The sequence below is a fragment of the Chrysemys picta genome, chromosome 3 (assembly GCF_011386835.1).
Source record: "Chrysemys picta bellii isolate R12L10 chromosome 3, ASM1138683v2, whole genome shotgun sequence".
Lineage (NCBI taxonomy): Eukaryota > Metazoa > Chordata > Testudines > Emydidae > Chrysemys > Chrysemys picta.
Window position 1 is genome coordinate 119,406,778 of NC_088793.1, and position 27,131 is coordinate 119,433,908.

The window sequence follows — 27,131 nt, forward strand, 5'->3', positions numbered from 1 at the left end:
CACTCTGTCATGACTGAGGGGAGACTGGGCGAAATTTGAGTGATTGGCATTGCGACCTCATGAACAAGTGGCATTGCAAGTTGGTGCCTGGGGTCCCAACACTATTCAAATTTGTAGCAACTATAAAAATTTACAGTATGTGTTAGAAGTTGTGGTTTCCACAACAAGATAGTGGCCTGCAATTTTTGGACACCCTTACATATAAAAAGAATTCAGGGGCAAGTATATTATATTCCCTGTTCACACAACTCAAAAACAGCTGAACACATCTTCAAACTTTAAAAGTAAAGTTGAGCTTTGGGCTCTGATCAGAAAGACAGTAACAGTCCCAAAAGGAGAATGTATGGGGGAAAAAATTATGAGTGAATGAAAACAAGGGATTAAGTCAAGATGCAATCTTAACATTTTATTATTAAAAAAATGTTAAAATAGAAATGAAAATAAAGTCACCCAGTGCATCCTTTGCTGAAACACAACCATCTCTGGGACTATGCATGACAGCTCTACAGACTGGACATTTTAGTAATTGATTTTAAGTGCTGTTCTAGTCTTTCCTCAGTAGTATTATTTAGAATCCTTTTAAAGTGCATCTTCTACACAGAGAGAAATGAATCAACAGGAGAAGATTAGAAAAGGATGCTGCACTTAATATAAGATTTTAAGTAAAATGGCTATCCTACTTTATTTGATAAACTGTTCACAATCTCACTCTGTTTTGCACTCTCAGCAATTAACTTTGCTTTGCGCTGTCAACCTAAGTGCTGAAAAAGAGATACCTGATTGGCCTGGAGGTCATGGGCTAGATTCTTCCCTGTACTTGAGCTTTGACATTGTTTCTGTATCTGTGGACCTGGTAGAACTAAATGTACTAACAACATAAGCAAGTGTATGCTCCTCTAGCTCCCCAGCAAAAAAATCAGAAAGCACATTTTCTCAGGAGTACTATATGCTGTACATGCACCTGATAATAGTATGACACTTCCCTTGCTATCCCCCAATATATCTGGACGTACAGGATTAGCTTCCATGGCCATAAACGTACTAAAAAACCTCAGAGCTCCCAAAATTCTACCACTAAGAGAAAGTTTTTGGAGTGCAGAAGTGAAGGATAGAAGCATATGTTTTAGCACTGCTACCATGGCAAAGAATGCACTGATACCTGCCAAGCAATTCTACCACATTTGCCAGAAATTTAGCTCTGAAAAAATAAGAACAGGAACCCTGGGATTTTCTAAGTATAAACATACTAAAAAGAATCAAAATAACAAAACTGAGCTTTTATTCTGAAAAGGGTAAACACAAGAAGCAAAGGCTCCTTTAACATAAAAGAATGTCAGCATTTATTATAAATAGCTGGAAGCTATAACTTATAATACAGGAACATGAAGCTAAATTGGCCTTAAAGAAAAGTTCTCTTACCTAAGTGTGGGGGAGGTTTCTACTTCTCTCTGAGCAAACACAGACATTAAAAAATACTTTAGGGTAGAATGAATGTTTTAGGATGATAATAGCATGAAAAATCTTTCACCTCCAGGCTGCCACATCAAATCTAGACCAAACTGGTAGTAACCCATAGTTGTTACCATCCAATAGCTTTTAAGTGGTCTTCAGGAATTGTGTTTGATAGCCTCAGTTCTGTCCCAAATGGACATCACCAAGCTGCCACCACAACAGACAATCTTGTTGGTAGTCCCAACACAAAGGTCAAAGAACTAAAAGATACAGAAACTAAGCTACCTTCTCTTGTCTAGATGAAGTCAAGATTGAGGCACATGGGTGGGGCAACATGGGGAAGCCTGCACTGCAGTCACACATGCGCTGTTTTGTGCATATGGGTGCCTTTAATCAGCAATAAATTAACATTTAAATAAAAAAATTTGAAAACCATTTTCAAAAAAGAATATTTGCCTTCTCCTTTGGCTACCAGCCCCTTTTCATGTTAGTATTTGCCAATGAACATAGAGCAGTTAAATGAGATCTCATCATGTTTCAAAGATTGGTTAGGCTGTCACAGCATACATTACCATGCCAGTGACCGTTCTCTGCCAGTTGCTGCACCGCCTGCAGTCGAACGATTCTGTCTTCTGATTGACTTCTCTTCAAGAGGACCCACAAGGCACGTTCATGATCTTCTGTAAACGTACTGAAATATTCTTTACCAAAAATCACATAAATATAATGTTAAAATTAATAAGCATTTTTCTTTCATAGTCACCTTCTTATTTATCAACCAAAAATACTATTTCCTGGATTATTAATATGACTTAATAACCATTTATGGAGCAATCATTTAATAAGTGCTACAATATCAAAAAACTGGTAACAGACCGATAAAATGGAAGCAACATAATCTTCAGAAAACCATGGCCAAAATCCTGATCCTACTGAAATCAGTGGGAGTTTGTTTTCATTTAATTTAATAGGGCCAGGATTTCACCTCATCTTTTTATATTTTATACTTATATAGAGTCTTTAAACTGAGGATCTCAAAATGCTTTATTTATATTTAAGAACTGATCCTGTATAGTGCTTACCAACCATAACTGCCACTGGCTTCAGTGGGAGTTGGGGATGATCAGCAACTCTAAGGATCTGGGCCTTAATCTACTGAACCACACTCACAACACTTCTGTGAGGTACATATTATACCCATTTAACAGATGTGTAAATGAGGGCAGATAGAAAGTTATTTGCCCAACATGTCATATCAAGCTGATGGCAGAATCAGGAATTGAACCTTTAAGTCCTGACACCAAGTCCTGTGCTCTAACACACACACACACACACACACACATTACAAAGAGGTTGCGTTCCTTTCAATTAACACTAACAACAATCCTGATGAAGAGTGTCACACACTCACACCTAGTTCCTAAAATAAAAAATCTTCCAGGACTTCTTCACCAAACAATGCTTTTGGCATCACAAAAGTTTTAAGCTTCAAATCTCTTCTGAAAGAGGATGCAGTATTCTGTCCTAGCATGTGTCTAACATTTGTTATCAAAATATAATGCATATAACTTTCCTTTAAACACCCTGTTTGTAAAAGTGGCATGAAATATTACAATCATGTAGGAATATTATAACTACAAACTAGTATCAGATACATAAGAAAAATGCTTCTATTTTCTAAAGGTAATAGATTTGTACTTTTCTAAACATGAATATTAATCACAGACAAGCCAACATTTCCACTCTTAATACCTACCATCAAAAGGTCTCCGGAGAATTTTAGCTTCAGTTTCTAGTATTTTCCTCACTACTTTATGAAGTTCTTTTCTTGCCTTGCATGTGATTCCTATGAAAATATTATAGGCTTATTCAAGGTTGATAAGGGAAATGTTGTAGTATTATGCCCAGGAACCGACAATCTTAAATAACCAGTTTCCATTAAACCATAAATTCAAGTTACAGCAGAATTAAACTTAACCCTTTATCCTTTCAAAGTAGGCATTTTATTGTGTGTGGGTCTTTCAGATGAGGAGTTGAGGTCCAATTGTCTCTGCCTGGACATTAAAGACCCTCCGGCACTTTTCACAAAAGTAGGGATTTGTTACCAAAGCTTCTCTACACATTCACTGGCACACTGAATGATTTGTGTTGTTTATTACCAACCTCCAACCAAGAGCTGCTTGCATGTCAGTGTTGCTGTATCTAAAACATTTAGTTTTATATTCCCTTTTATATAGTAGGTCCATATTATTTTGCCTCTCGTACTACTATATGTGAACTAATAGAAAAAGGAAATTCTTCCTAGTCTGTTATGCAGTATTTCTATGGACTGAGATTAAGAACGTCAATCTCTACATCTACAATGACACCATTCATGTTCACCATTTAAAATGTAAAAGGATAAAACCAATGTGTGCAGAGGGAGAGAGAAAGTTTTACCAATCTAAAATTTTATTTATTTAAACAGCCTGTTAAGTTCTGAAGCAGTTGCCCAACTTTTCAGTTAGAAAGATGCTTTATTTAAAGGACCACAGGGTTTTAGGTTTTTTTAATATTTTTTCTTTTGCAAATTACATTCAAGAAAACATATTTTCTATATTAAAGAATTATAATAACTTCATAGTGCTTTTTATTTATGAGATAACAGTCATTTTCTGAGCCACTTAAACTCTGAGGCCAAATAATATGGATAAGGTACAATAAAAGCATACAAGTCGTTTTGTTACAAGATTAGATCAGCACTCTAACACTTAGGTTATACAAGAGATGAAACAACTCCAATTCCATTTCCTAATAAGAATGATAACATGGCTGTTCTCAAGGGTCCATGAAACAATGTCAGTTTAAGTGATCAGCAGTTATACATGTGTGTCAGATGATGCTCAAAAAAATAAAGGAAGGAGAATGAATAGATAATCGTCTTTACTATTTGCCTCTGGAAGAGGGAAAATTGAATGCATACCTTGTGCGATGCAGGACAGCACAGCTGAACAGTATTCAGCACCGACAATTGCATTTATTACTATCGAGATCCTCATCCCCACTCCAGCCCCTGTGTGCCATGTAAAAGGGCCAGAGAGGCACATAAGAGCCCTAAAAGCTCTGTACCCAGATGGGACAGGAATCCCCAGGTACAAGCATTGTCAAAAACAGCAGTGAGGCTGCCACCTCCAATTACCCCTTTGTAGCCTCGGGTGAAGGGGACGTGCTGGGGTGGGAGGGGATCTGCCAAGGGTGGGACTGCAGCATGCAGGGCTGTGGAGATTCCAGGCAGCCCTGGGAGGCTGCTGTAATTTAGACAGGCTCCAAGGGCTGTCTACATTATGCCAGGGGGCCCTGTAGCAGCCTAGGATCAGAAGTGCACAAGGGTGGTTTAATGTCACTTTATCTCTCTCCCACACTGGGCTACAAGTTCTGTGCTATGCTTCTTAGCGGCACAATAGAAAATCTCATGCTATGTTTATTACAGGACCACGCAGCATGACCAAATTCTTTTTAGTCCTCTTTTACCACCCCAGTGTCTCATGTATTGTTTGAAAAGCTGCTCTCTTAGTTCTGTCTCTCAGCACACAATCTTACATAGCTTACCTTGACATTCACTGGGATCTAAAGAAACTGTATTTATATAAATATAGGACTTCAGTTTCTCTTGCTGTACAGCTTGAGTATCGAGTGTCAGTAACTTCTTTAGGGCCAGAACTTCATATGTAATAAATACAAAACCTCTTAAAAAAAAGAAAAGAAAATGGAATATAAATACTGTATTAGTCATAGAGTTTAAGGCTAGAAGGGACCACCATATCATCTAAAAATACAAATGCAAAGAATGAAGAAGGCAAATATAGGTTGAAAACTGTTTTATGGTAAATCATTATTTGCTCTATAGAGATTTGATCTTCTTTGTAATCAAGTGTTTGACATGTTGCAGGGGCCAGTATAGTGTCTCAAATAATCAGGGCAAAGAAAGAAAAGTGATCTTAATGGACAGTACTTTAAAATATGTAAAGATGTTCAGTTATCATTTAAAACTTATGGTACTTCATGTTTAAAGATACCTTAGCAACATCCTTTTTTGGGGGGAAGTGACATAACTTCAGATATAAATAAAAGATATAAATTAGATGGGTAATTGTTAGTTACAACTTACCCGAGAATAAGTGATCCAGTTAATTTTGAAATTTTTCCTTAAATAAATAAAAAAACACCCACGGTCAAACAAACTGTGTGCATACAAATCGTTATTAAAAAGTTAAGGCATTTGATCAGTTCTGGATACTGTACATCAAAGATGATACAAATTTTAAAAGAGGAATAGAGCAGGCTTTTCACACTCATTTTTCTGTTTCTGACTCCATCTTTTCAGTAGTTGAAAACTATTGATAGATTCTATTTTCTACATTCTTCCCCTCTAGTTTTAAATTACAAAATTCCCTGCTTTCACAGCTAAATAAGCTAATAAATCATTTATTACTGACAGTATATTTGTCTTCTCTTCAGTATTATTCTCTCTAGTTGGTGACATTCATAAGCTCAGTAGCACGTGATCAACAATATGGCTACTACTGAACTGTTGCCATAAACTATGAAGAAGAGTCCTCCTTTAAATAAATAATTTCATTGAGATCTCTGCTGTGTGGGGGTAAATACAGGAAGATACATGCTCTTATCTGTCAAGTCTTGCAAAGGTCTCTCGAATAGGTTTTCTTTACAGGAATTCAGTCAAATCTCATTCATCTAAACAGGACAGCTGACACAGTATTTGGCACTTATAGTGCGTTACACTTTAATTCTCAGGACACTGGCCAGACCTAAGGCATTTTATACCTGGACAAGGTAAGCCTGTTTTTTGGATTCCAGAGGAGCCAATGGAAAGGGTCTGTTACTACTGGGAGGAGCAAATCCCAATAGGACATATCTCATCCTGTCAAGAATAAACTTCCTTTGGAGACTTGCCCCACCTCCCACTCCACCAGGTTCTGTCCTTGCAGGGAAGTAGCATGGAGCAGGCTTCTCAAAGATTTCTGGCATGAAAACGAGAAGCAGTACATGCTGGAAAAGTTACTGACAGGGAAGGTAAAACAGGCATGAAACACAAAGTCTGCTATCTATCGAGAATGGAAGTATCCAGTCTTCGATGCTGGGGCAGAGAGATTAGGAATCCAGAGGGCTCTCCTTCTAGAGAGGGAAAGCAGAAGGAAGGTAGAGAGTAAGAAAGAAGGGTGGTAGGCCTACTGCCAGCAGGCAGGCAGGAAAAGAACCCAGGAGCTAGGTTTACTCAAATGTTGCCCCTTGCTTTAAGAATCTCAGGATAAGTTTGTTCCTATGGTTCTAAGGGTAAAACAACAGACATTGAATGAGGTCAATTTATGGAAGCTTAATTCGATGGTAATTTTTTGGAGACTGCCATCTTGTGTTCTAAAAATCTTTTGTTTTCTTTTTTTCAAATAAATTAAGTTTCTAGGCTTTACGGTTCTGAAGCTAGTCCTTTGGGATACGAATAAAGCTTAACCAGTGCAGAGCTATCTATCTAATCAATGCTAGCTATTCCACTCATGTCAATGAAGTATTGACACTGAAGCATAATAATGATATTTTAAATGACAACTCTGTTTGACAAGGTGAGTGATGGCAATACACTGGAGGGATGGGAGAGAGACTGAAAACATGAACGTATCATCTCCAAGTATTTTGGGGTTACACATGGTATGTAGACCTTTCCAATATGATCTTGTGAAGTCCAATACATAATGCAAATACACAGCTTATTGTAGCAACACAAGTAATTTTTATGAGCTCATCGGGCTAATATTTACAGAATTGCACTTACTGATATTTTTCCACAACAGATCACTTTTTGTGGTTGGACCAGAAGTTCCTATTCTTCTGCAGCAAAATACACAATAAGCAGCCAACGACATTCTGTAGATGTACAAACAAAAATTATTAATTTAGGTAATATAATTAAAAACCTCCAGCAAATTTCTGTGTCTTTTCAGAGCAAAAAAAGCATTACTCATTTATATTGAACACTAAAGTGACAGACAGCTAGAACCTAAGAAATCCATAAATTACTGCATTTGGTAGCTTACACTTGAATGATAAAAGTTTAACACAGTGCTTTTTAAAACTGTGTGTTACAGTTGATTTTACTGTGCATATTTTTCAAATTACCTCTCTCCTCTAGTAAGTCTCCATTGCTGCATCTTAGTAGCTATTCATTAAGTATACCTCTATCCCGATATAACGCTGTCCTCGGGAGCCAAAAATCTTACCGCGTTATAGCTGAAACCGCGTTATATCGAACTTGCTTTGATCCGCCGGAGCGCGCAGCCTCGCCCCACCCGGAGCGCTGCTTTACTGCATTATATCCAAATTCGTGTTATATCGGGTCGTGTTATATCGGGGTAGAGGTGTATCATATATTTCCACAGCTCCATAAAGACATTACTCTGCATCATACATGCTTTTCAACCACCAATTCGTAGTAATCTCATTGTTCTTAATGTTTAGAATTGATTTTGTTTATACAACCATCTGCTTGATGGGGCTTTCAACAACAAATAAACATTTACATCTTTGAAAGATGTATTTCACAGAAACTGTCAGAAGTCTTCTGCTGTTAAAAGGTTATGATTAAGGCTATAATTTTCACATGGAGGTCACAATGTTCATGGTAATCATGAATCTGAATAGAGTCCGTGAGGAGCCCACACTGCACTCACTCTGCAGTACCAGCTCCTGTCCTATGGGGCTCAGTCCAGGTCCTGGCTCTGGGCATTACAACACCACTCAAGTTTGGCCCCTCTGCTCTTTTGCAGATGGAAATGGAAGAGCGAATTGGCCAAATTTGATTAGCACTGCAACTTAGCTACACATACAGTCACAATACCACTCTGGTGTGGCCCATCCGCCTCTCTGTAAATGGAAACAAAGGGGTGGATGTACCAAACCTGAGTGGCGCTGCAACCACATGTGATAGGTTGCAGCACCCAGAGTAGCGAGCTGGGCCCAGCTCCATTGGACAGGAGCCGCTAATGCGGACTGAAGGTAGGGTGGGATCGCTCTTCAACCCCTCGCCCCTTTACTGTGACTTAGTTTTTCCCTGCACCTCTGCTGTGAAATTTACTAAATAATTCTGTGCCAAAATCGTACCCTCAGTCCTGAACCAAGAAGGTAAAAGTCTACACTTGATAAACACATGCTTTGCTCTAAGGTTCTGTCATGGCCTGGGCTGATGAAGATCAAGCACATTAAGGGGGCTAAGCACTATCCTACAGAAACACCTACCCTCATAAAAGAAAAGAAGCGAAAAGTAGCTGTAGCCATCAGGTGGAGGATATTTTCTAGTGTGTGAAATTATAGCTCCCTCAACATTAAGAAGAGGTAGAATATTATCAGGACTGTGACTGTACTACAGTCTACTACAGTGTTTTTCAAACCGTGGGTTGCGACCCAGTACTGGATCGCAGCATGTAAAGCACTGGGTCGTCTTCCTCTGGTCTGCACCGTCGACCGGGATGTTAAAAGTCCCATCGGCGATGCTGCCCAGCTAAGGCAGGCTAGTGCCTACCTTTTCCAACACCACGCTGCACCCCGGAAGTGGCCAGCATCGGGTCCGGCTTCTAGGCAGGGGGGTCACGGGGCTGCGCGCACTGCCCCCGCCCCGAGCACCGGCTCTGAATTTCCATTGGCCGGTTTCTGGCCAATGGGAGCTGGGGGGGCGGTGGCTGCGGGCGAGAGTCACGCAGACCTGGACCTGTTGCTGGCCGCTTCCGAGGCACAGCGTGGTCCGTGGTGCCACCGTAGGCAGGAAGCCTGCCTCTGCATCCCGGCTGTGCCACTGACCGGGAGCCACCAGAGGTAAGTCCATGCCCCAAACCCCTGCCCCAGCCCTGAGCCCCCCCCAAGCTGGAACCCCTTTTTGTTCCCCAAACCACTCATCCCCAGCCCCACCCAGAGTCTGCACCCCCAGCCCAGACCCCGGACCCCTCCTGCACCCCAACCCCCTACCCCAGCCCTGAGCCTCCTCCCACACCCCAAACCCCTCATCCCCAGTTCTACTGGGTCGTGGGCATCAACAATTTTCTTCAACGGGGTCCCCAGAAAAAAAAGTTTGAAAACCACTGGTCTACTACATAGAGAGGTCAGGTATGAAACAACATAGATATTTGATGTGAATACAGTCACCACCACAACCACAAAGCATATTTTAAGAATATGGAAGCTCTGAATAATTAGTTTTGCCAACGGAACATACCACAGTGAGTCTGTCACTGAAGTATCTGAGTGCCTCTCAAATAATAACAGGTTTATCCTCACAACACCGCTGTGACATATGTAACTACCATTATCCCCATTTACACATGGGGAACTGAGGCTTTGATAGCCACACTGCACATTTCTCAACTACATAGGCCTAGTCTACACTACCATGCTACATTGGCGCAGCTGCAGTTTCTGGTGAAGATGGGCTATGCCGACTGGAGAGCACTCTCCCATCGGCATAATTACGCCACCTCAACTAGAGGCAGAAGATATATCGGCGGGAGAGTGTCTGCTGCCGACAGAGTGCAGTGTGGACACCGCTTTAAGTCGATGTAATTTATGTCGCTCAGCAGGAGAGTGGCTTTTTCCACACCCATGAACAACTTGGGTTACATCGACTTAAATGGTAGTGTAGACAAGCCCATAGGATTATCTCTTACTTCTCAAGTAGTACCACTGAAGTCAGTGCCACTACTCAAGAAATTAGGTGCTATTCAATGTAAATAAGGGAATCACTATCTAGCCCAAAGTGATTAAGTGACTTGCCCAAGTAACACGGAAAGTTTGTGTCAGAACGGAGAACTGAACCAAGATCTCTTAAGTCCCTGTCTAATGCCTTAAGCTCCAAACCATTCTTCTTATGTACAAATGTGGTACACAGTTCTTTTAACATTTAATACTGTTCTCTTGTTACCTCCAGAGAAAGAATAATATTGTCTCACCGGGCCTGAATCACCATGCACTACCCTCCTCCCCTAGTCCATTGGAGGGATTTAATACTGCTTCTAGCAGAGTTAACTCCTGTGCAGATCTACACTTGGAAACGTACTGGTATTTGAGCAGCTTCTGCACAGCTCCACTCTATTCTTCAAACAGATTTGAAGAAAACTTCAAATGAAGTGCAAGAAAAATTAGAAAATACTGTTCTACCAACTAAGTCTGAAGTAACACTAGGGCTTTGGGCAGTCTAACTATTATTTTCAGACATAGATTCAAGAAGAGACAGAGTGCTCTTGAGGCTAAATTAAGTATTTATCATCTACATGGGGCTCAGAATCAGATCTGGCATAGAAAGCTTATAAGAAGAGATATATTTGTCAATAAAACTTTATTAAAAACTATCTTAAAGTTACTACCTTATTTCACTGACTGCCCAGCATGTGTCTTATACTATTAGGATTAAACGAACAAATACACTGGAAAACCAGAAGACAGAGTTAAGGTTGCAGTTCTCAAACAAGATGATGGAATTTCTGGCAGAGGCTAGGGATACCACCCCTGCCCATCCTGGCTCATAGCCATTGATGGAGGGGACCTACCCTCCATCAATGTATCTAGTTCTTTTTTGAACCCTATTATAGTCTTGGCCTTCCCAACATCCTCTGGCTGAGTTCCACAGATTGACTGTATCATTGGATGTTTGTGTTCATATACTTATGTAAGCTGCATTATTGAAGACATTAATTTATTAAAATGCATTTAAAAACAAATGAGTACTCTCAAATAGGGGTTCAACAATTAACTAATTACATTGGATATATAAAGTGTCTTTTAAATAAACAAAGGTCAAATTAAGTCACCATATGACCACAGTTCTTACTAATTCAAAATGACAAACTAATGCATGCACACGTTGACAGTGCTCCCATAAGAAAGGTCTTTATGGGCCTGATCTTGAGGGATGCTGAGCACCTGGACCTCCCAGTTAATTTAAATTGATCTCCAAAGGGAAAAAAATTAAAATGGGCTTGTGCCCTTTTTTTTGTATTTGTTAGTTTCTGATTAATACTGTTCCACTCCTTCCAAGAAAATAGGGGCAGTTGCTCCATGTTATGACTTGGGGAGTCTTATTTGTACAATTTACTAATTCTAATAATATGGAGTTGTTGCTATGAAAATTGTTATATCTCTATAGGGATTTCACTACTGCTTGCAAGACCCTGTCACATCTTCCCCACACCAGCAACAACAGAGAGTTGTCAATTTTAACAATTATACTCTGACCACACAATAGTTATGCTAAGAAGGGTTCCCAAATTGGGAAATGAGTTCTCTCCAACTTCCCTCAGCACGGGGCTGGAGAATGGAAGTTCCTGAAGCAGGACAAAGAGACAGATGACAAAAGCAGGTTATAAAAGTCTCACCAGGTCAAGACTTGTATAAGGATGGACCAACCAAGGTCGGAGAAGGCAAGATGGAGAGAGAAGGCCCAATGTTTCAGAATATAAACCATGCACTGGAACAGAAAGACTCTAGATCAGTGGTTCTCAAACTTTTGTACTGGTGACCCCTTTCACACAGCAGCCTCTGAGTGCGACCCCCCCTTATAAATTAAAAAAAAGTTTTTATATATTTAACACCATTATAAATGCTGGATGCAAAGCAGGGTTTGGGGTGGAGGCTGACAGCTTGCAACCCCCTATGTAAAAACTTCATGACCCCCTGAGGGGTCCTGACCCCCAGTTTGAGAACCCCTGCCTTAGATAGCCCCAAGGGACTCTGACCTAAGCCTAAGGAATACTCTGGAGTGGTGAAGAAACTGAGGCAGGGAATTACATTTAGGATTTATTATTTTTGAAAAGATCATGTATTTCTCATGCTATTAAAGAGCAGAACTGTGAGTCCTGTGCAAAGTCTGTATGTGTTGTGTGCTACACCTTATCACATGGTCCTTGAAGAGGTAAACCAGAAGGCTCACACCTTCAGGTGGAGATCTGGGAGAGGATGTGTTTAAACTACAGGAGGATTGAACTGGTTCTAGGGGCCTGCACAGGGGCCCATGCAGTCACAGCTCTCAGGAGGGGATCCTAGATAGAAGCTCTGCACCTCAAGTGTGTACCTGGGCTCTGTTCAGACTCCAAAGGCTAAAAATACTTGAGGATCCAGCAGCTAGGTAACCTCACAGCAGTCTGGCAAGCAGCCAGGAGGGGGACACTCAACTGGACCTGTGACACTTGGTTCCTTCCCTTCAGCTCCTCCAATGAAGCTTGGGTCTTCTGTTCCCAGAAAAACTCTATAGTCCTATCCATGCTAAGGAGACTTTAGAAAAATTTCCTAGCATTACTAATATCAACTTAGTTAAACCGTAGCATAGATAACAACAGCAGCCAGCAGGCTATTTCTCAGCACTGTGATATCTAATCCTGCACAAAATAAACCTAAATTAGTGGGGGAAGGGGCAGAGTGAAGGCACTTTTGTCTATGCATGCCCTCCTCCAAGTCGCCTCTGACAAGCTGCTGAAAAGATGGTTGGCAGCTGGCACGCTGTCTAGGCTACAGTTCTCAACATCGCTAACACCAGAGTATGCAATTGCTTGAAACAGTGCAGACAAGGCCTACACTGTCTGGAGAACTAGTGAAAGGATGTCACAAGACTCAAGAGAATGAAAACTGAGCAAAATGAGAGGAGGAAAGGATTTTTGGTTTCATTGTTTAACCTTTTGGATTTGGTTTGTTTGGTAACTTTTAAACACCTATTTAACTTCAATGGCTAAATAACATTTTGGAAGAAGGACATTTGCCGATTGAAAGGGCAGGTGTTAAAGCTTCAAAGTGTGACAGTGCAAAATACCAGATTCATAGATTCTTCTAAGGCCAGAAAGAACCACTGTGGCATTTAGTCTGACTTCCTGTATAATACAGGCAATCGAAATATTTGTTCCCCATGTAGGTACTTATAGACTGTGATCAAGTCATCCCTTAACCTTCCAATTGATAAGCTAAATAGATTGAGCTCCTAGTGTCTATCATTATATGGCATGTTTTACAATCCTTTAAATCAATCATTCTCCTTCCTCTTTTCTGAACCCTCTCCAATTTATAAACACCCTTCTTGAATTGTGGGCACCAGAACTGGACACAGCAGCGTCCGACACAGCTAAAACCAGGAAAGACCAGCCCTTACCTTAGAAAATGTAACAAGCAAGAAAAAAGAAAAAACAAAACCCCAACCACTCAAAATAGGGGGGGGGGGGGGGAGAGATGCAATCCCACTTTTTAAAAAAATCCTTTGCAAATCATCTTTAATGGGAATTCCAGTGGTTCAATAGCCTTAAAGATTGGTCTCAAAGGACTTTATAATACTCCCATTGAAGATAATGGAAGTTTTCCCCATGAACTGCAATTGGAGCAAGATCAGTCCCTAAAGCACTGATCATAAAAATATTCATGCACATGAGTAACTAGTTCAATGGGACTTCTCACATGCCAGTACTTGCAGGATCAAGGTCTAATTTTGCAATACAGGGATGTGATTATTTTCTTTATAAGAGTTACGTTATATCTCTTCATTTAACAAAGAAGCTGCAGGACTAACAAAGCTCACAATCTGAGAATACATGGCCCTTCCCATCATGTTGTACATGGATTTGTTTATTTAAAGTGATTACCACTTATTTAATATAGAACAGATGAAGTACAGAACTGTTAGGAAAATAAATATGTCCTTGGACTCCAGAAGATAACTCCATTTACAGAGGAACACCGTCAAGTTAGGTCCAATGTTTATTCCCCAGCTGCCTCAACAAAATAGACAACACACAGTGAAATATCCCAATGGCACCACAACTGGTCCCTTTGGGGAATTTTTGTTTTCTATTTTTATTTTTAAAAACATCCAACCTAATCAACGGTAGTATGTATAAACTCTTCATTCATGGATTCTTTATGACCATAGGTAGAACATGCTACTTGAGTGGTTATTAAGAATTAAGAGGTTAAGAAAAAGATGCACTGCATTATGAAAGGTATTGCCTTTTCATTGTGTCTCTGGAGACACGATCAAGTTTATGGTCTAATCTTCCTTTCAGAAAGATTTTTATAATACCACTTGATCATAGTCTGTAATTGCAGTAAGCACACTAATCTGTAACAGAAAACACTGCAGTTCCCCGCAATCATCAGAAATTTCATTTTAAAACACAAGGCCAAAGTCAATGTCATTCCTTTGTCTTCAGTGGGCCTTGTATCAGTCCCCTAAGGGGCAATACTGCGTAAGAGCTCAGAAGAACAAGAAAAACAAGGTGGGTGAGGCAATATCTTTAATTGAACAAACTTCTGTGGGTGAGAGAGAGAAGCTTTTGAGCTCCACAGAACTCTTCTTCAAGAAGAAGAACAGGTTGTTACTCTAGTATTGTTAGCATTCTGCCTGTTTTCACCACAGGGTTTAGGGCTGTCAACTGTTGGAATTTAGGACAAACATGATATTATGATAAGACAACACTCCCTTTGCCAAAGTTATTTGGGGTCCTAACAGTTTCCCACTGAAATCAGGAGAATTCCAGAACCTCTGGGATCATGCTCTTGGGCTGCAGGGAGGAAGAAGCATTAGTCTCAGACAATTTTATAACTATGAAACATCCAGATGTCACAACACCACAGAGGGAACAACCAGACATTTTAAAGATGACATGCAAAGGGGGGGGGGGGAGGGCAGGCAATGAGTTCCACAGGTTGGGACTATGCACTGTGTGAAGAAATACTTCCCTATGTTTGTTTTAAACTTGCTGCCTATTAATTCATCAGGAGACCCCTAGTTTTGTTATCTGAAAGGGTACATAACACTTTCTTATTCACTTTCTCCATCTCATTCATGATTTTATAAACCTCTATCAGATCCCCCCTTGGTTGTCTCTTTTCTAAGCTGAACAGTCCAAGTCTTTTTTTCTCTCTCCTCATATGGAAGTTGTTCCATAGTCCTCATCATTTTTGTTGCTCTTCTCTGAATTTTTTCCAATTTGAATATATCTTTGAGTTGGGGCAAACAGAACTGCACACAAGATTCAAGGTATGGGTGTACCATGGATATATATAATGTCACTATTATATTTCTATCTTCTTATTAATAACCTTACCCTAATTGTTCATAACATTCTGTTCGCTTTTTTGACTGCCTCTACACAGTGGGCAGATGTTTTCTGAAAACTATCCATGATGACTTCAAGATCTCTTTCTTGAAAGGTGAAAACTAATTTGGACCACAACATTTTGTATTATACACGTAGTTGTGATTATGTTTTCCAATGTGCATTATTTTGCATTTATCAACATTGAAGTTCATCTGCCATTGTGTTGCACAGTCACCCAGTTTTGTGAGATGCCCTTGTAACTCTTTGCAATCAGCTTTGGACTTAATTATCTTTAGTAATTTTTTTTATCATCTGCAAATTTTGCCACATCACTGTTCGCTCCCTTTTCCAGATCATTTATGAATATGTTGAATAGCGCTGGTCCCAGCAGAGACACTTTGGGGTGAGGAGGGAAGGAGAGTGCTATTTATCTCTCTCTCTATTGTGAAAACTAATTATTTATTCTTATTGTTTGGTTCCTATCTTTTTAACCAGGGCCTACCCTTATCCCACGACTGCTTACCTTGCTTAAGAGCCTTTGGTATGGTACCTTGTTTTCTGAAAGTTCAGTTTCGCTACATTGACTGTACATCACCCTTGTCCACATGCCTGCTGATACCCTCAAAGAATGCTAATAAATTGGTGAGGCATGAGTCCCTTTTCCAAAAGCCATGTTGACTCCCAACATCCTATGTTCTTCTATGTGTCGAATAATTCTGTTCTAGTTCCAACCAATTTGCCTGGTACTGAAGTTAAGCTTACCGGCCTGTAATTGCCAAGATCGCCCTGGGAGCCCATTGCAAAAACTTCATTTAGCTTCTCCACAACAGCCTTGTCTACCTGGAGTGCGCCTTCGGCACCGTGACCATCCAGCGGCCCCCCTGACAGTTTGGCAGGCTTCCCACTGCCGTTGCAGTTTAAATTTTTGTTTGCGGTTTGTTTTAATCTTTTTTCTAGCTGCTCTTCATGTTCTTTTCAGGCCTGCCTCATTACACCTCGACACTACCCTGCCCCGCCCCCTGCAGCCCTGCTTCCCCCAGCCCAGAGCCCCGCAGCGCCCCAACACAGGGGCTGCCAGAGTCGCTCCCCACACGTGGCTGGGCCAACAGCGCCGCCCCCCAGGCTCGCTCACCCCCCTGGCCCCCGTTACCTGCCCCGCTGCCGCCTCTCTCCCGGCTCCCGACAGCTGTCAGCGACGTACCCGTGTGTCGTCAACACGCAAGACAGGCCTCACCCAATCCCCGTTTAGCGCCAGGGGCGGGGCAGGAAGAGAGCCATGCCGGCCGCGCATGCGCACGGCTGCTTTGGCGTTGTCGGCGGTCGGTTCTCTCCTTAGAACTCGCGCGCCTGTCGGGCTCGGAGCCGGTTGCTCCGTCGTCAGGGAAACCGCAGGTCGGTGGCGGGGGGAGCGCGAATAGGAGCGGGCGTCGCTCACCCCCACTGCTGCCCCTCGCGCAGTGGAGCCCCGCTGCCCTCAGTCCCCCTCCCCCTCTGCCGGGCCGTGCGCAGCCGCAGCTACCTCACCTGCTCCCCCTCTCCCCGCATCATCTCAGCCCTGGCATGGCCCCCCTGAGCCGGGTCGCTGCCCTACGGCTGCAACCGACAGACCTGCCCGCTGCACAACGCGTGACAAGGGCTTGGTCCCGTTATCGCCGGAATGGTCACTTGGTCGCTAGGGGCTTGTCTGCGGGGAGCAATAAGGGGGGAAATTTCTACAGCCACTCACCTGCTGGACGCTCATTGGTGCCTGCAGACCCTGCTGGTGCGCCCCGGTGGTTCCCTGATGCGCTTCTGTCTTGTCCTGCTGTTGTCAGGGGTACTGCATTACAGCCACTAGCAAACAGTACAGAGAGATTGCTCCTGGCAGTATATACTGCTGTAATGGGTAACATATATATAATTGTTACAGTAAATACTAAAAGAGCTCAACCCCCCCCCCCAATTTTTTTTGGGGGGGGAAATCTATGTAAAACTTAAACTACTAAAAATAAACCCTGAAATTAAATGAATAACCCTGAAGAAACCCAGAAGCACTACTTATGATATTCAACATCACTATGTGCATTCTTTGTATGATTCATTTAAATAATCTCTGTAAGTCATTATAAACTAGAAGATTCTGTACACCTCTACCTCGATATAATGCTGTCCTCAGGAACCAAAAAAATCATACCATGTTATAGGTGAAACCGCATTATATCGAACTTGCTTTGATCCGCCGGAGTGCGCAGCCCCCCTCCCCCCAGAGCACTGCTTTACCGCATTATATCCGAATTTGTGTTATATTGGGTCGCGTTATATTGGGGTAGAGGTGTTTGTTCCATTACTGTAATGTATGAACAGCCGCCTCCTCCTCCTCATTTGTGGTATTATTGAAAAATATATATATTGAAAATGTGACAATATCTTCTCTAAGATTAATATGCAGGCTAGGCTTTATTAATGTATGTAGGTTTTTGTTTACATTTTCATGGCATTTTACTAATTTTACAGTGACTTAAAAGTATACAGGGCCAAATTTTAATGGCCATTTTGGTCAATGAAAAATCTGTTACATTATTTTTTTTCCTCCTCTTTTCAGTTTCTCTCTGGTTCCAAGCATAATCCAAAGCAAGATCTGTTTTCATTATCTGCCACATCTGGGTTTTCTAAGTGTGTTGAGAAGATGGTGAATGTCCTGAAGGGTGTTCTTATAGAATGGTTAGTAGTTACGCTGAATTTCAACTGAACACATTTCTTATTTGTTTAGTGCCTAAAATATTCTAGACACTTTACAGAACATGTAGAACCCTCACTCCCTTCATCTTTTCTCCCCCTTCTCTCCCACTGAATAGAAGTCCTGCACAAATTCTGCTTAGACCAGTATGCACCTGTTTGCAGTTTATAATCTAGAAAAGTGAATTTTATTTAGTCTGTAAATTATTGCTTTCTATACAGTAATTGTATGCCACATAATCTAAACCGTTGCCATTAAATTCTAAATAAGGGCCAGACCCTCAATTATCCCCAAAATGTAGATAACACAAGTCAGGGTTTGTGACATCCACTTCATGGCCATGATCTTGGTTGTACTCCATACATGCTTTCTACTGTGTGTTATGTTATACTTAAAACTTATACCAGCAGAGCTGTCTTAGTCAAGAGTGGGTGGGAAATCCACACCTCTAGAGATGTAGCTATTCTGAAAAAACGTTAAGTGTAGATGCAGCCAAGCTGACAGAAGACTGTTGTTGGTAAGGGAGGTAGTGTTCCTACGCCAGCAGGAAAAACTCCTTTTGATATACACTGCATCCACACTGGGGTCTGTAGTATAGTAGTTCTAGACCACTGTCAGGACAGCACCAGGGTGATCCTCCCTGGACTACTTATTCACAGTGAGTTCACAGTGATAAGGTGTGAAGTGTTCACAATGCTTCTGATGATTTGTCCGTTAGGGCCTGATTCTGCACCCATTGAAGTGACCGGGAGTGTTGCCTTTGAGAGAATTTGGCCTTAAGTAACCAAGACAACCAAAAACTGTTAGTATTTTGTGAAATTAAATATGGTGACCCAATATTAGAAAGCAGTGAGCCATAGTTATACTGTAAAATACCAAGTAGCATACTGCACTGTGTTAACAAATATCTTCAAGCTGCTTCATGGAATTATTCCAACACTTGCTACATTCTCTCCTTTTAACTCTTTCCGGTAGTATTTCAAACTGTGCTTGCTTTTTCGTAAAAGTATTTGTTGTATATGTACTTAAACTCTCTATTCTCTGAAAGAATTGTTTTCCTTAGGAGTAAAAATCTAGTCATCAGGAGAAGGTGAAAGGGTGGGACAGAGGAAAGATGTGTGGGAGATATAGCGAGGGGAGGGTCTTTCAACCTACATGTAGTGCTGATCCCTATAATATAGTTATTTCTGCTTTCAAGCAAATCAGGCAAAGAGCTTGTTATAGTTTTAGTGAAGACCAATAAAATAGAAAAGTCAGAGAAAATTGAGGCTAGTGACCATGTAATTAAATCGTCTTGAGCTATTATGGTAAACTATGCCAACAGGTTTATCTTCAGCTAACAGGCCATGACAAGAAATTAAAACGTCTCAGACAAATGGGAGCAAAACATTTAAAAATGTTTGCCTTTTATATAGACACTCCTAGCATTTGCTTGTCTATTCACACATTAGTTCCATGCTAACAGCCCTGCCTAATATTAATGTGGAAGAAGTATGAGAGTAGCATAGCAGTTGCTGGTGTGACTTGTCTGCATTCCACTCCTGTACACGTTCATTGCCAGACTCCCAGCGCCCCAGCTGCTCTCAGGTGTGATAGATATGAAGATCCCATCACTTAGCTGCTCTTATCAATATTTATAAGTCCAAGAAGGATTTGAACCTAAAGCAGTGGTTCTCAAACTGTGGGTCGGGACCCCAAAGTGGGTCACAGCCCGCTTTGAATGGAGTCACCAGGGTTGGCTTAGACTTGCTGGGACCCAGGGCTGAAGCCCAAGCCCCACTGGCCAGGGACAGGGCCAAAGCCCTGGGCAGCAGGGTTCAGGTTGCAGGTTGCTTGAGCATCAGCTTTGCCCCCCTGCCCAGAGCGGTGAGGCTCAGGCTTCGGTCCCCCCTCCTGGGGTCGTGAAGTAATTTTTGTTATCAGAAGGGGGTCACGGTGCAATGAAGTGTGAGAACCCCTGACTTACAGTGTTTATTGTGCTGCTAAACAATGCCCATCCACTATTTCCACAAAGCTAGCTGGACAAGCTTTGCCAGTTGCTGTCTTGCTGCTCACAGCCAGCTCAGGGAGTATGCATGGAATTCTGTGCTAGCAGAAGTCATAGAACTTTTTTGTAAGGGAATCTACTTCCTTAATATTTTTTTCAGATTAATTTTTAGAACTTGTGAAAGGTGCCAGATGAACAGCACTGGAAACTGAAGTGATCAGTTAAAAACAACAAAAAATGTTTGAATTTTGTATCTATAAACAGATCAAAGGACAATTTGGCAAGGCACTGCAGTTGCAAGCTTCCCCACCCTTTTAATGTGCATGCTAAGCCCTGTTCCGGAGGGACCACATCAAGGATTAGAATATAGTTAAGTCTTCATGTACTAAATGGGTAAAGCCTTTCTGCTATAACTATCAGAAGGGCTCCAATTAATGCCAACTGTGATGGTTTTGTGATGATGTGGACATATGTCCCATGAGATCTGGCCTGAGACTACTAACTCATTTCCAACAGATCACTAAAAGCAAGCAAGCAAATGCTAATAATTATCTGGCACTAGCAGTTTGGATCAGTAACCTGCCGTTGGATGAAGTTCAAAAGGAAGACAACTGGTTATGGAGGAATGATAAATAATATATAAAGAAGCACTTAGGGTGTTCAATTTTTCCACCCTCTATTTTATATAATCTTAAGTTTCTTTCCAGACATGCCAATGCAAATTAGTGTAACCTCTTTAGATGAGCTTTAACTTAGAGGCTTTTTCACTTTTCTGGCTTCAGAATTATTCTCTCTTGCAAACTTCTTTCCTCACTCCAGTCATGCTTCTATGTGTTTGAGGCCAATATCTAAAAGGATTTCTACATTGTGTAAAAAGTTTACCTTAATTTTGTGGTACACAGTTCACCCAAATGTGTGGGTTGTTTTATTTCCCCCCGTAGAAGGTCTTGGAAATATGGTAACTGGTACTAATATCAATTGCAGAACTTGCTAAATCTTATTTCCTCCTTTCTGTCAGATAATATAGTTTCTAGTATAAATAATGGTTTCTACTAAAAGATTCTGAGCCCCTTAGTTCTGACATCTACTCTTCCAGCATTGACTGCTGCACCAGGACATTCCAGTTGCCAGAATCCAGAGATTAGTTTAAAAATGCATAATTTCACTGAAGAACATACTTTTCCTGACTTGTGTAAAATATATATATATGTATTATTAAATAAGTGCTGTGTTCCACTGATTTATTTATATATTGCTGTCAAGTCGAAACTACTAAATATATCAGTGGAACACAGCACTTATCAAAAGTCTAATTTTAAATTATCTAGTCACTTTGTAATGTGATCATTGTAAAGATTGCCCTTCTTATGTTGTTACCTACACCTCAGCTCAATAAATATTTTTTAACACTGACCCTTTAACTAATTGCATTTAAATAAAATCTGAGAGCCCCAGAGGAGCTAGGTAAGGTATTGAAAAATTAACTTTAAAACACTACCAAAAAACCCCATAAAGTTTTGTCAAATATAAAATATTGGATAATTAAGGATTTACTGAGAAACTCTTAAACTCCATTTTGTGCTTCAGGTACAATACTACTTCATGCTATACTGTACTTAGGGCCCTTCATTTCCAGTTTTTATAGAAACATTCTCAGGTTTTACAAAGGCTATTATACAGTTTTTACCCATTTTCATCCACATTTTGGATCACTCAAGTATATGAAAAAATGGATTGTTAAGAAAATCCAATACATTGGGTAAATGTTTATGCTAATAATAAATTGGTCTAAGTGTAAATGCAAGGCTATCTGTTAAAGACAGTGTAGTGCAAGACACATATACACGCATGCACATGCATATGTACAGTGCATGAAATAAACCACATCATTAAATTGCTTTTATTTTCAATACTCTTACTTTTCTGTATTTTTTGCTTTTTTTCTGTCCTCCCATTGCCCAGTACTAACCTGATATTTACTTGGACAACTGTGAAGTTAATTTTTTGTGCTGATTTTCATCCATGTTTTTAATTTTTGTAATAAACACCAAAATTCCCAGGAAATTTTAAACAAAATCAATACTGAAAGCAAAGGGCCTTGGCTTTGTCTATACTATTTATAGCTAAATCAGGCTAGAACAAAAATATGTAAACTGAGGATATTAAATTATAAGTGTTAAGAAAAGACAAATGAACCTTAAACTCATTGTTCATATTTTACTGAAAAAGTATTTTATAATACCAATAGAATCACCAAGTATTCTCTGCAAGTCAGGCAACCAGTTTTCTTCCTCTTGGGCCCTTTTAGCTGGTCACAGTTTAATTTGTAAAGTACTCCAAAAGGGTCACTATTGCTTAAGAATAACTTTTAGGAAAGCGTTTCTAAGATGATGGATGTAGGCAACAAAGAACTCTTGAAAATGAGCATGCTGCTCAGGAAGCAGTTTTCACGTTCCATTATTCCAAAGTTGTTTTACTTACTGCTGTGTTGCTGTATCATGTCATGAGACAATAATATGGATTCTGGTTCATGTTTGTCTCTACAGCGACCCAGCCATGAAGCAGTTCCTGCTATATTTGGATGAGTCAAATGCCCTGGGGAAGAAGTTCATCATACAAGACCTGGATGAAACGCATGTTTTTGTGTTAGCTGAGTTGGTTAACTTCCTCCAGGAGAGAGTGGGCGAGTTAATGGACCAGAACTCTTTTCCTATTACACAGAAGTAAAAAGACTAGAAAGTGAATTGACTATTCCAAAATTGCAAGCAACATACATGGAATCAAAAGAGTTTTATTGTTCATTCTCTGCGTGACTGATTAGGGAGTCTTAGAGAGAAGTGGTTATTGTAACAAAATGGATTGTTTCCATACACTAAATACTTTTGAATTGGCTTTGATTTTTGCCATTTTGAGAGAGATTTGAAAAGCAGGATACCTTTCAGAGTTTGCTAGTCTAGAGGATTTTCTGATGCTTGGTATAAAAATACCATATTTGTTTTCCTTTAGCCTCCTCCATTTCTTTTCTTGTCAAATTACATTATCTTAAAAACAGAGGGTAACGGTGTCTTATTTATCAGCATTTCCTTAGAATATTGTGTGTGTTTCACATTCCTGCAGGTGAGATTAGAGCAGGTTATCGTATAATTGACTCTGATTAAACCATCTGTATTAAAATGTTACTTTGTGTGACTGATGAAACACCCTAAGTAAGTTGAGTGCATGATGACATGGAATACTTAGCTTTTATTTTTAAAATATTTGATGCACCAAAAATAAATAAAATGTTTTCCCCTCAGTTTGTTAAACTTTGTTTACCAATTAATTATTTGCTAGCATAGCATTGACAGTTACCTAATTCATAGTTCTGTATTTTTTAATTAAAATATTTGTATGAAAAACAAAATACACCAATGATTGTTATTAGATTTAAATGGTTGCTGAACTGAATACCAGCAACAACAAATAGGAAGGAGAAATATGCCTGTAAGTGGTGGTCAAATAGCACTGGAACATGTAGCAAATTCACCTAAAAGGAGTTAACACCTCTCTACAATAAAGTGCATAAATAGGAGGTTAAAATAAATAAGCACTCTGTCTACTTAAGAATATTGTGAAAGTTGATATTCCTTAACCTGAAAAGAGAAAAGATATTCCTTACTGCAAAACTTCTACATCTCTGTGATTCAATGAGATTTGCTCGAGGATGATTGCTTCTCAAAATCCTCTCTCCAAGTTAAGGGCAATGTCAGCTCCCAAGATCTGTTAGAAAAATGCGTGGAAGGTTTTTTATAGAAAGCCTATGATTTTTGCTTTTTCTCTTTTGTTTTTCCAATGAATGTCAGATTAATTTAAGTTTTTTTCCAGGTACCAGCCCACTCTAAATTAAAATTCCACATAAATGTTCTTGAACAAAGAGCTGCAATAAAGGCACTTTTGTACTTGTGTGGATAAACCACTATAAGTCTGGCTAGCCAGTTCACCAGTGGTATCAACAGATTAATAGGACTGTCTAGGAGGCACCAAGAATTTCAGATTCCTCTCTGAGTCAAGCTTGTGGTTCCTCTGATCAGAGAAACATTTCACTTCTCTGAGGGTTGCTCATATTGTGGGAAAAATAGATCTATTTGGTGGTGGGCTGTGCAGAAATTCAGTTCTCTAAGAGCCTGGACTTTCTTCCCAGCACTATTTCAATTCCCAGTGAACAAGCACCAGTTCTCCACTCTGGATCTTTTGGCTTCTCCGTTGCATGCAAAACTCCTCAGGTTTTGTCCCTTACTCTGCCAATTGGATACTGCCTCAGTTTTGAGCTCAAAGACCCGTCTGCACATATTTCCTTCCTTCCCTGACTGGATGGTTAAAAAAGAAATTGAATGTTTTCCTTTTATCCCCGTCATGAACAAGAAGATCATGGATTGCAGGTATGTCTAACTGTATGGAGGGAAGAATTCTATTTCTGGTTCCTAGCCTCCTGTCTTGAGGTCCATGTCTTCACTTGAATCTTCAAGCTAGTCCTGCTAACCTGACATGTAAAATTTATTCCCGCAATGCAAGAATATTTCGGATAATCAGTAAGATGCTCTTAAAATCCAGAAGTTCTTCCACATCTCTTTCCTTTGATACAGTCTAGAAGAAATTCTACCATGCCTGTAGGGAGAGTTCATTTAAATCTGTCAAGTGCTCTTTCACTAAAATCCTAGATTGTTTTCCAACAAGATTTTGATCACCCTCTGTCTAAATGATTCTCAACAGCCTCTCATTAAGCCCCTCTGTACCTTGATGCTGAATTTAGTGTCATAAATTCTTTGTAATTTTCCTTTTGAGTCTTTGAAGAACTTCTGCAGTTCCTGGCTTTTTGTGATGTTTAACTGTACAAACTTAGTATTGCATTAACTTCGTGCTTACATTTAATATAGGCAAAGAAATTCAGAGGGGCAAAAAGGGAAAGACACAACAATTTGGTTTTCAGCTTTTACAAGTGTGGAGTTTTTACAACCTTTGCCACAAAATCTTTGCTGAGCATACACACTTCTTGGTCTGGACCTTTAAAGCTGGAAGTCCTCCTAACCCTGCAAACATCAGTTCAGCGCTCCTCTCACTATCTGGCCAGGCTTAGCTGAACCTATGCAACATTAATAAACTGCTTAAACCACAACAAAGGCAAAATCTACAGCTCAGTGCTTGGCCCAACTAACCCAATTGCATGGAGGAGATGAAGAATCCTCTCCCATCAGACCACAAAGCTACTCTGTAAAGCCCACTTTAAAGGCTGAAGCAGGCTCTTCTGGCTCCTCACTGCTGGGGGCAGGGAGATGGAAGGATTCATATAGCACAGGGTTAGCTCATGCCCCATCTCCTAAGTACTGTTACGCAGGGCTCTGATGTGGAGCAGGTCTGCACTCATTGGGTGTGTACTCTGCATTCATTTCCAATCCCATCCTGTGAAATAGAACAATGCTAGTTCCACTGCCTGGGGGACCTATAGGTCTGGAATTGGCCTTAAATCTTCAGGGTGATTTAAACTGCTATCAAACTTTATGACTAGTCTGCACTAGAAAAGGCTATAGTTTTGTTAGCCAATGCTGTAGAACAGGGGTGGGCAAACTACGGCCCGCGGGCCACATCCGGTCCGCGGGACTGTCCTGCCCGGCTCCTGAGCTCCTAGCCCGGGAAGCTAGCCCCCAGCCCCTCCCCCGCTTTTTCCCCTCGCCCGCAGCCTCAGCTCACTCCACCGCCGGCCCAATGCTCTGGGCGGCGGGGCTGTGAGCTCTTGGGGCAGCGCAGTTGCAGACGGGCGGTTCCAGGCACCAGCACACCAAGCGCGTGCCTGGGGTGGCGTGCCGGTCGCCGTGAGGGCGGCAGTCAGGCAGCCTTTGGTGGCATGCCTGCAGGAGGTCCGCCAGTCCCGCGGCTTCGGCGGCAGTTCAGGCCAAAGGCACGGGACCGGCAGATCACCCGCAGAAACACCGCCAAATCCACATGACCTGCAGACCGCCCGCAGGCGTGCCGCTGAAGGCCACCTGACTGCCATGCTTGGGGCAGCAAAAAACATAGAGCCGCCTCTGGCTGCAGAGCCCGGCCTGACCCAGTGCTCTGTGCTGCGCGGTGGCGACGGCAGCGTGGCATGGCTTGAGCCAGGTGGCGTGGCTGTAACGCCGCCAACCACCGGTGCTCTAGGCAGCGCGGTAAGAGAGCGGGGGAGTTGGATAGAGGGCAGAAGAGTTCGGGGTAGTGATCAAGGGGCGGGGGTGTGGATGGTGGTCAGGGGGGAAACGGAGTTGAATGGGGGCGGGGATCCCGGGGGCCAGTCAGGAAGGAGGGGTGGTTGGATGGGGCGGCAGGGGGCAGTCAGGGGACAGGGAGAAGGGGTGGTTGGATGGGGCAGGGGTCCCAGGGGGGCCATCAGGAATGAGAGGAGGGGTTGGATGGGGCAGCAGGGGTTCAGGGGCAGTCAGGGGACAGGGAGCGGGGGGGGTGGATGGGGCAGGAGTCCCGGGGGGCGGGCAGATAGGAGGTGGGGAGCAGTCCACAAGGCCTATGTGATTTAATTGTTTGAGTCTTATTTTCATAAGTGACTTGGGCACTTAGGAGCCTAAGTCAATTTTGAAAATGGGACTTAGTCATCTAAATCACTTAGGCTTTGCAGTGCTAAGCAGAGTAACCTAAATACCTCTAAAAATTTGGGCCTTTGTCCATTAGAGAAATACCAGTTACAGGTACAGTAAGGGGGGAAAGTGGCTAATCAATTGCAAGGAGAGATTTTAGGATTAAAAACCTAACATCTGTACTAAAAAACTCATAGGGCAGGTGTACACTACAGAATTACTTGAGTATAACTATGTCACTCAGGGGTGTGAAAAATCCACAC

At 41.4% G+C, this 27,131-nt stretch overlaps 2 protein-coding genes across 11 annotated transcripts in view; one reads left to right on the top strand and one right to left on the bottom strand.

Annotated features, from left to right (window-relative positions):
• Window positions 1-16,854, bottom strand: part of SERAC1 (serine active site containing 1) — a 47,072-nt gene extending 30,218 nt beyond the window's left edge. For 3 of the 10 annotated variants that reach the window (XM_065588889.1, XM_005301445.4, XM_042848285.2), the window contains exons 1-6: window positions 16,714-16,854; window positions 7,280-7,371; window positions 5,600-5,636; window positions 5,041-5,177; window positions 3,209-3,298; window positions 2,025-2,153 (exon numbers count right to left, since the gene is read on the bottom strand). In XM_065588889.1, the coding sequence (XP_065444961.1) occupies window positions 2,025-2,153; window positions 3,209-3,298; window positions 5,041-5,177; window positions 5,600-5,636; window positions 7,280-7,370 (484 nt within the window). In that variant the 5' untranslated portion in view covers window position 7,371; window positions 16,714-16,854. Of the gene's footprint in view, window positions 1-2,024; window positions 2,154-3,208; window positions 3,299-5,040; window positions 5,178-5,599; window positions 5,637-7,279; window positions 7,372-16,325 lie in introns of all 10 variants that reach the window. The other 7 variants (XM_065588890.1, XM_042848288.2, XM_065588888.1 and 4 more) reach the window with 6 other exon arrangements.
• GTF2H5 (general transcription factor IIH subunit 5) lies at window positions 16,825-23,571 on the top strand. The gene is made up of 3 exons (XM_005301444.4): window positions 16,825-16,955; window positions 18,145-18,263; window positions 22,813-23,571. The coding sequence occupies exons 2-3, from the start codon at window positions 18,229-18,231 to the stop codon at window positions 22,991-22,993; spliced, it is 216 nt and encodes a 71-aa protein (XP_005301501.1). The 5' UTR covers window positions 16,825-16,955; window positions 18,145-18,228; the 3' UTR covers window positions 22,994-23,571.
• Window positions 23,572-27,131: the final 3,560 nt, after the last annotated feature.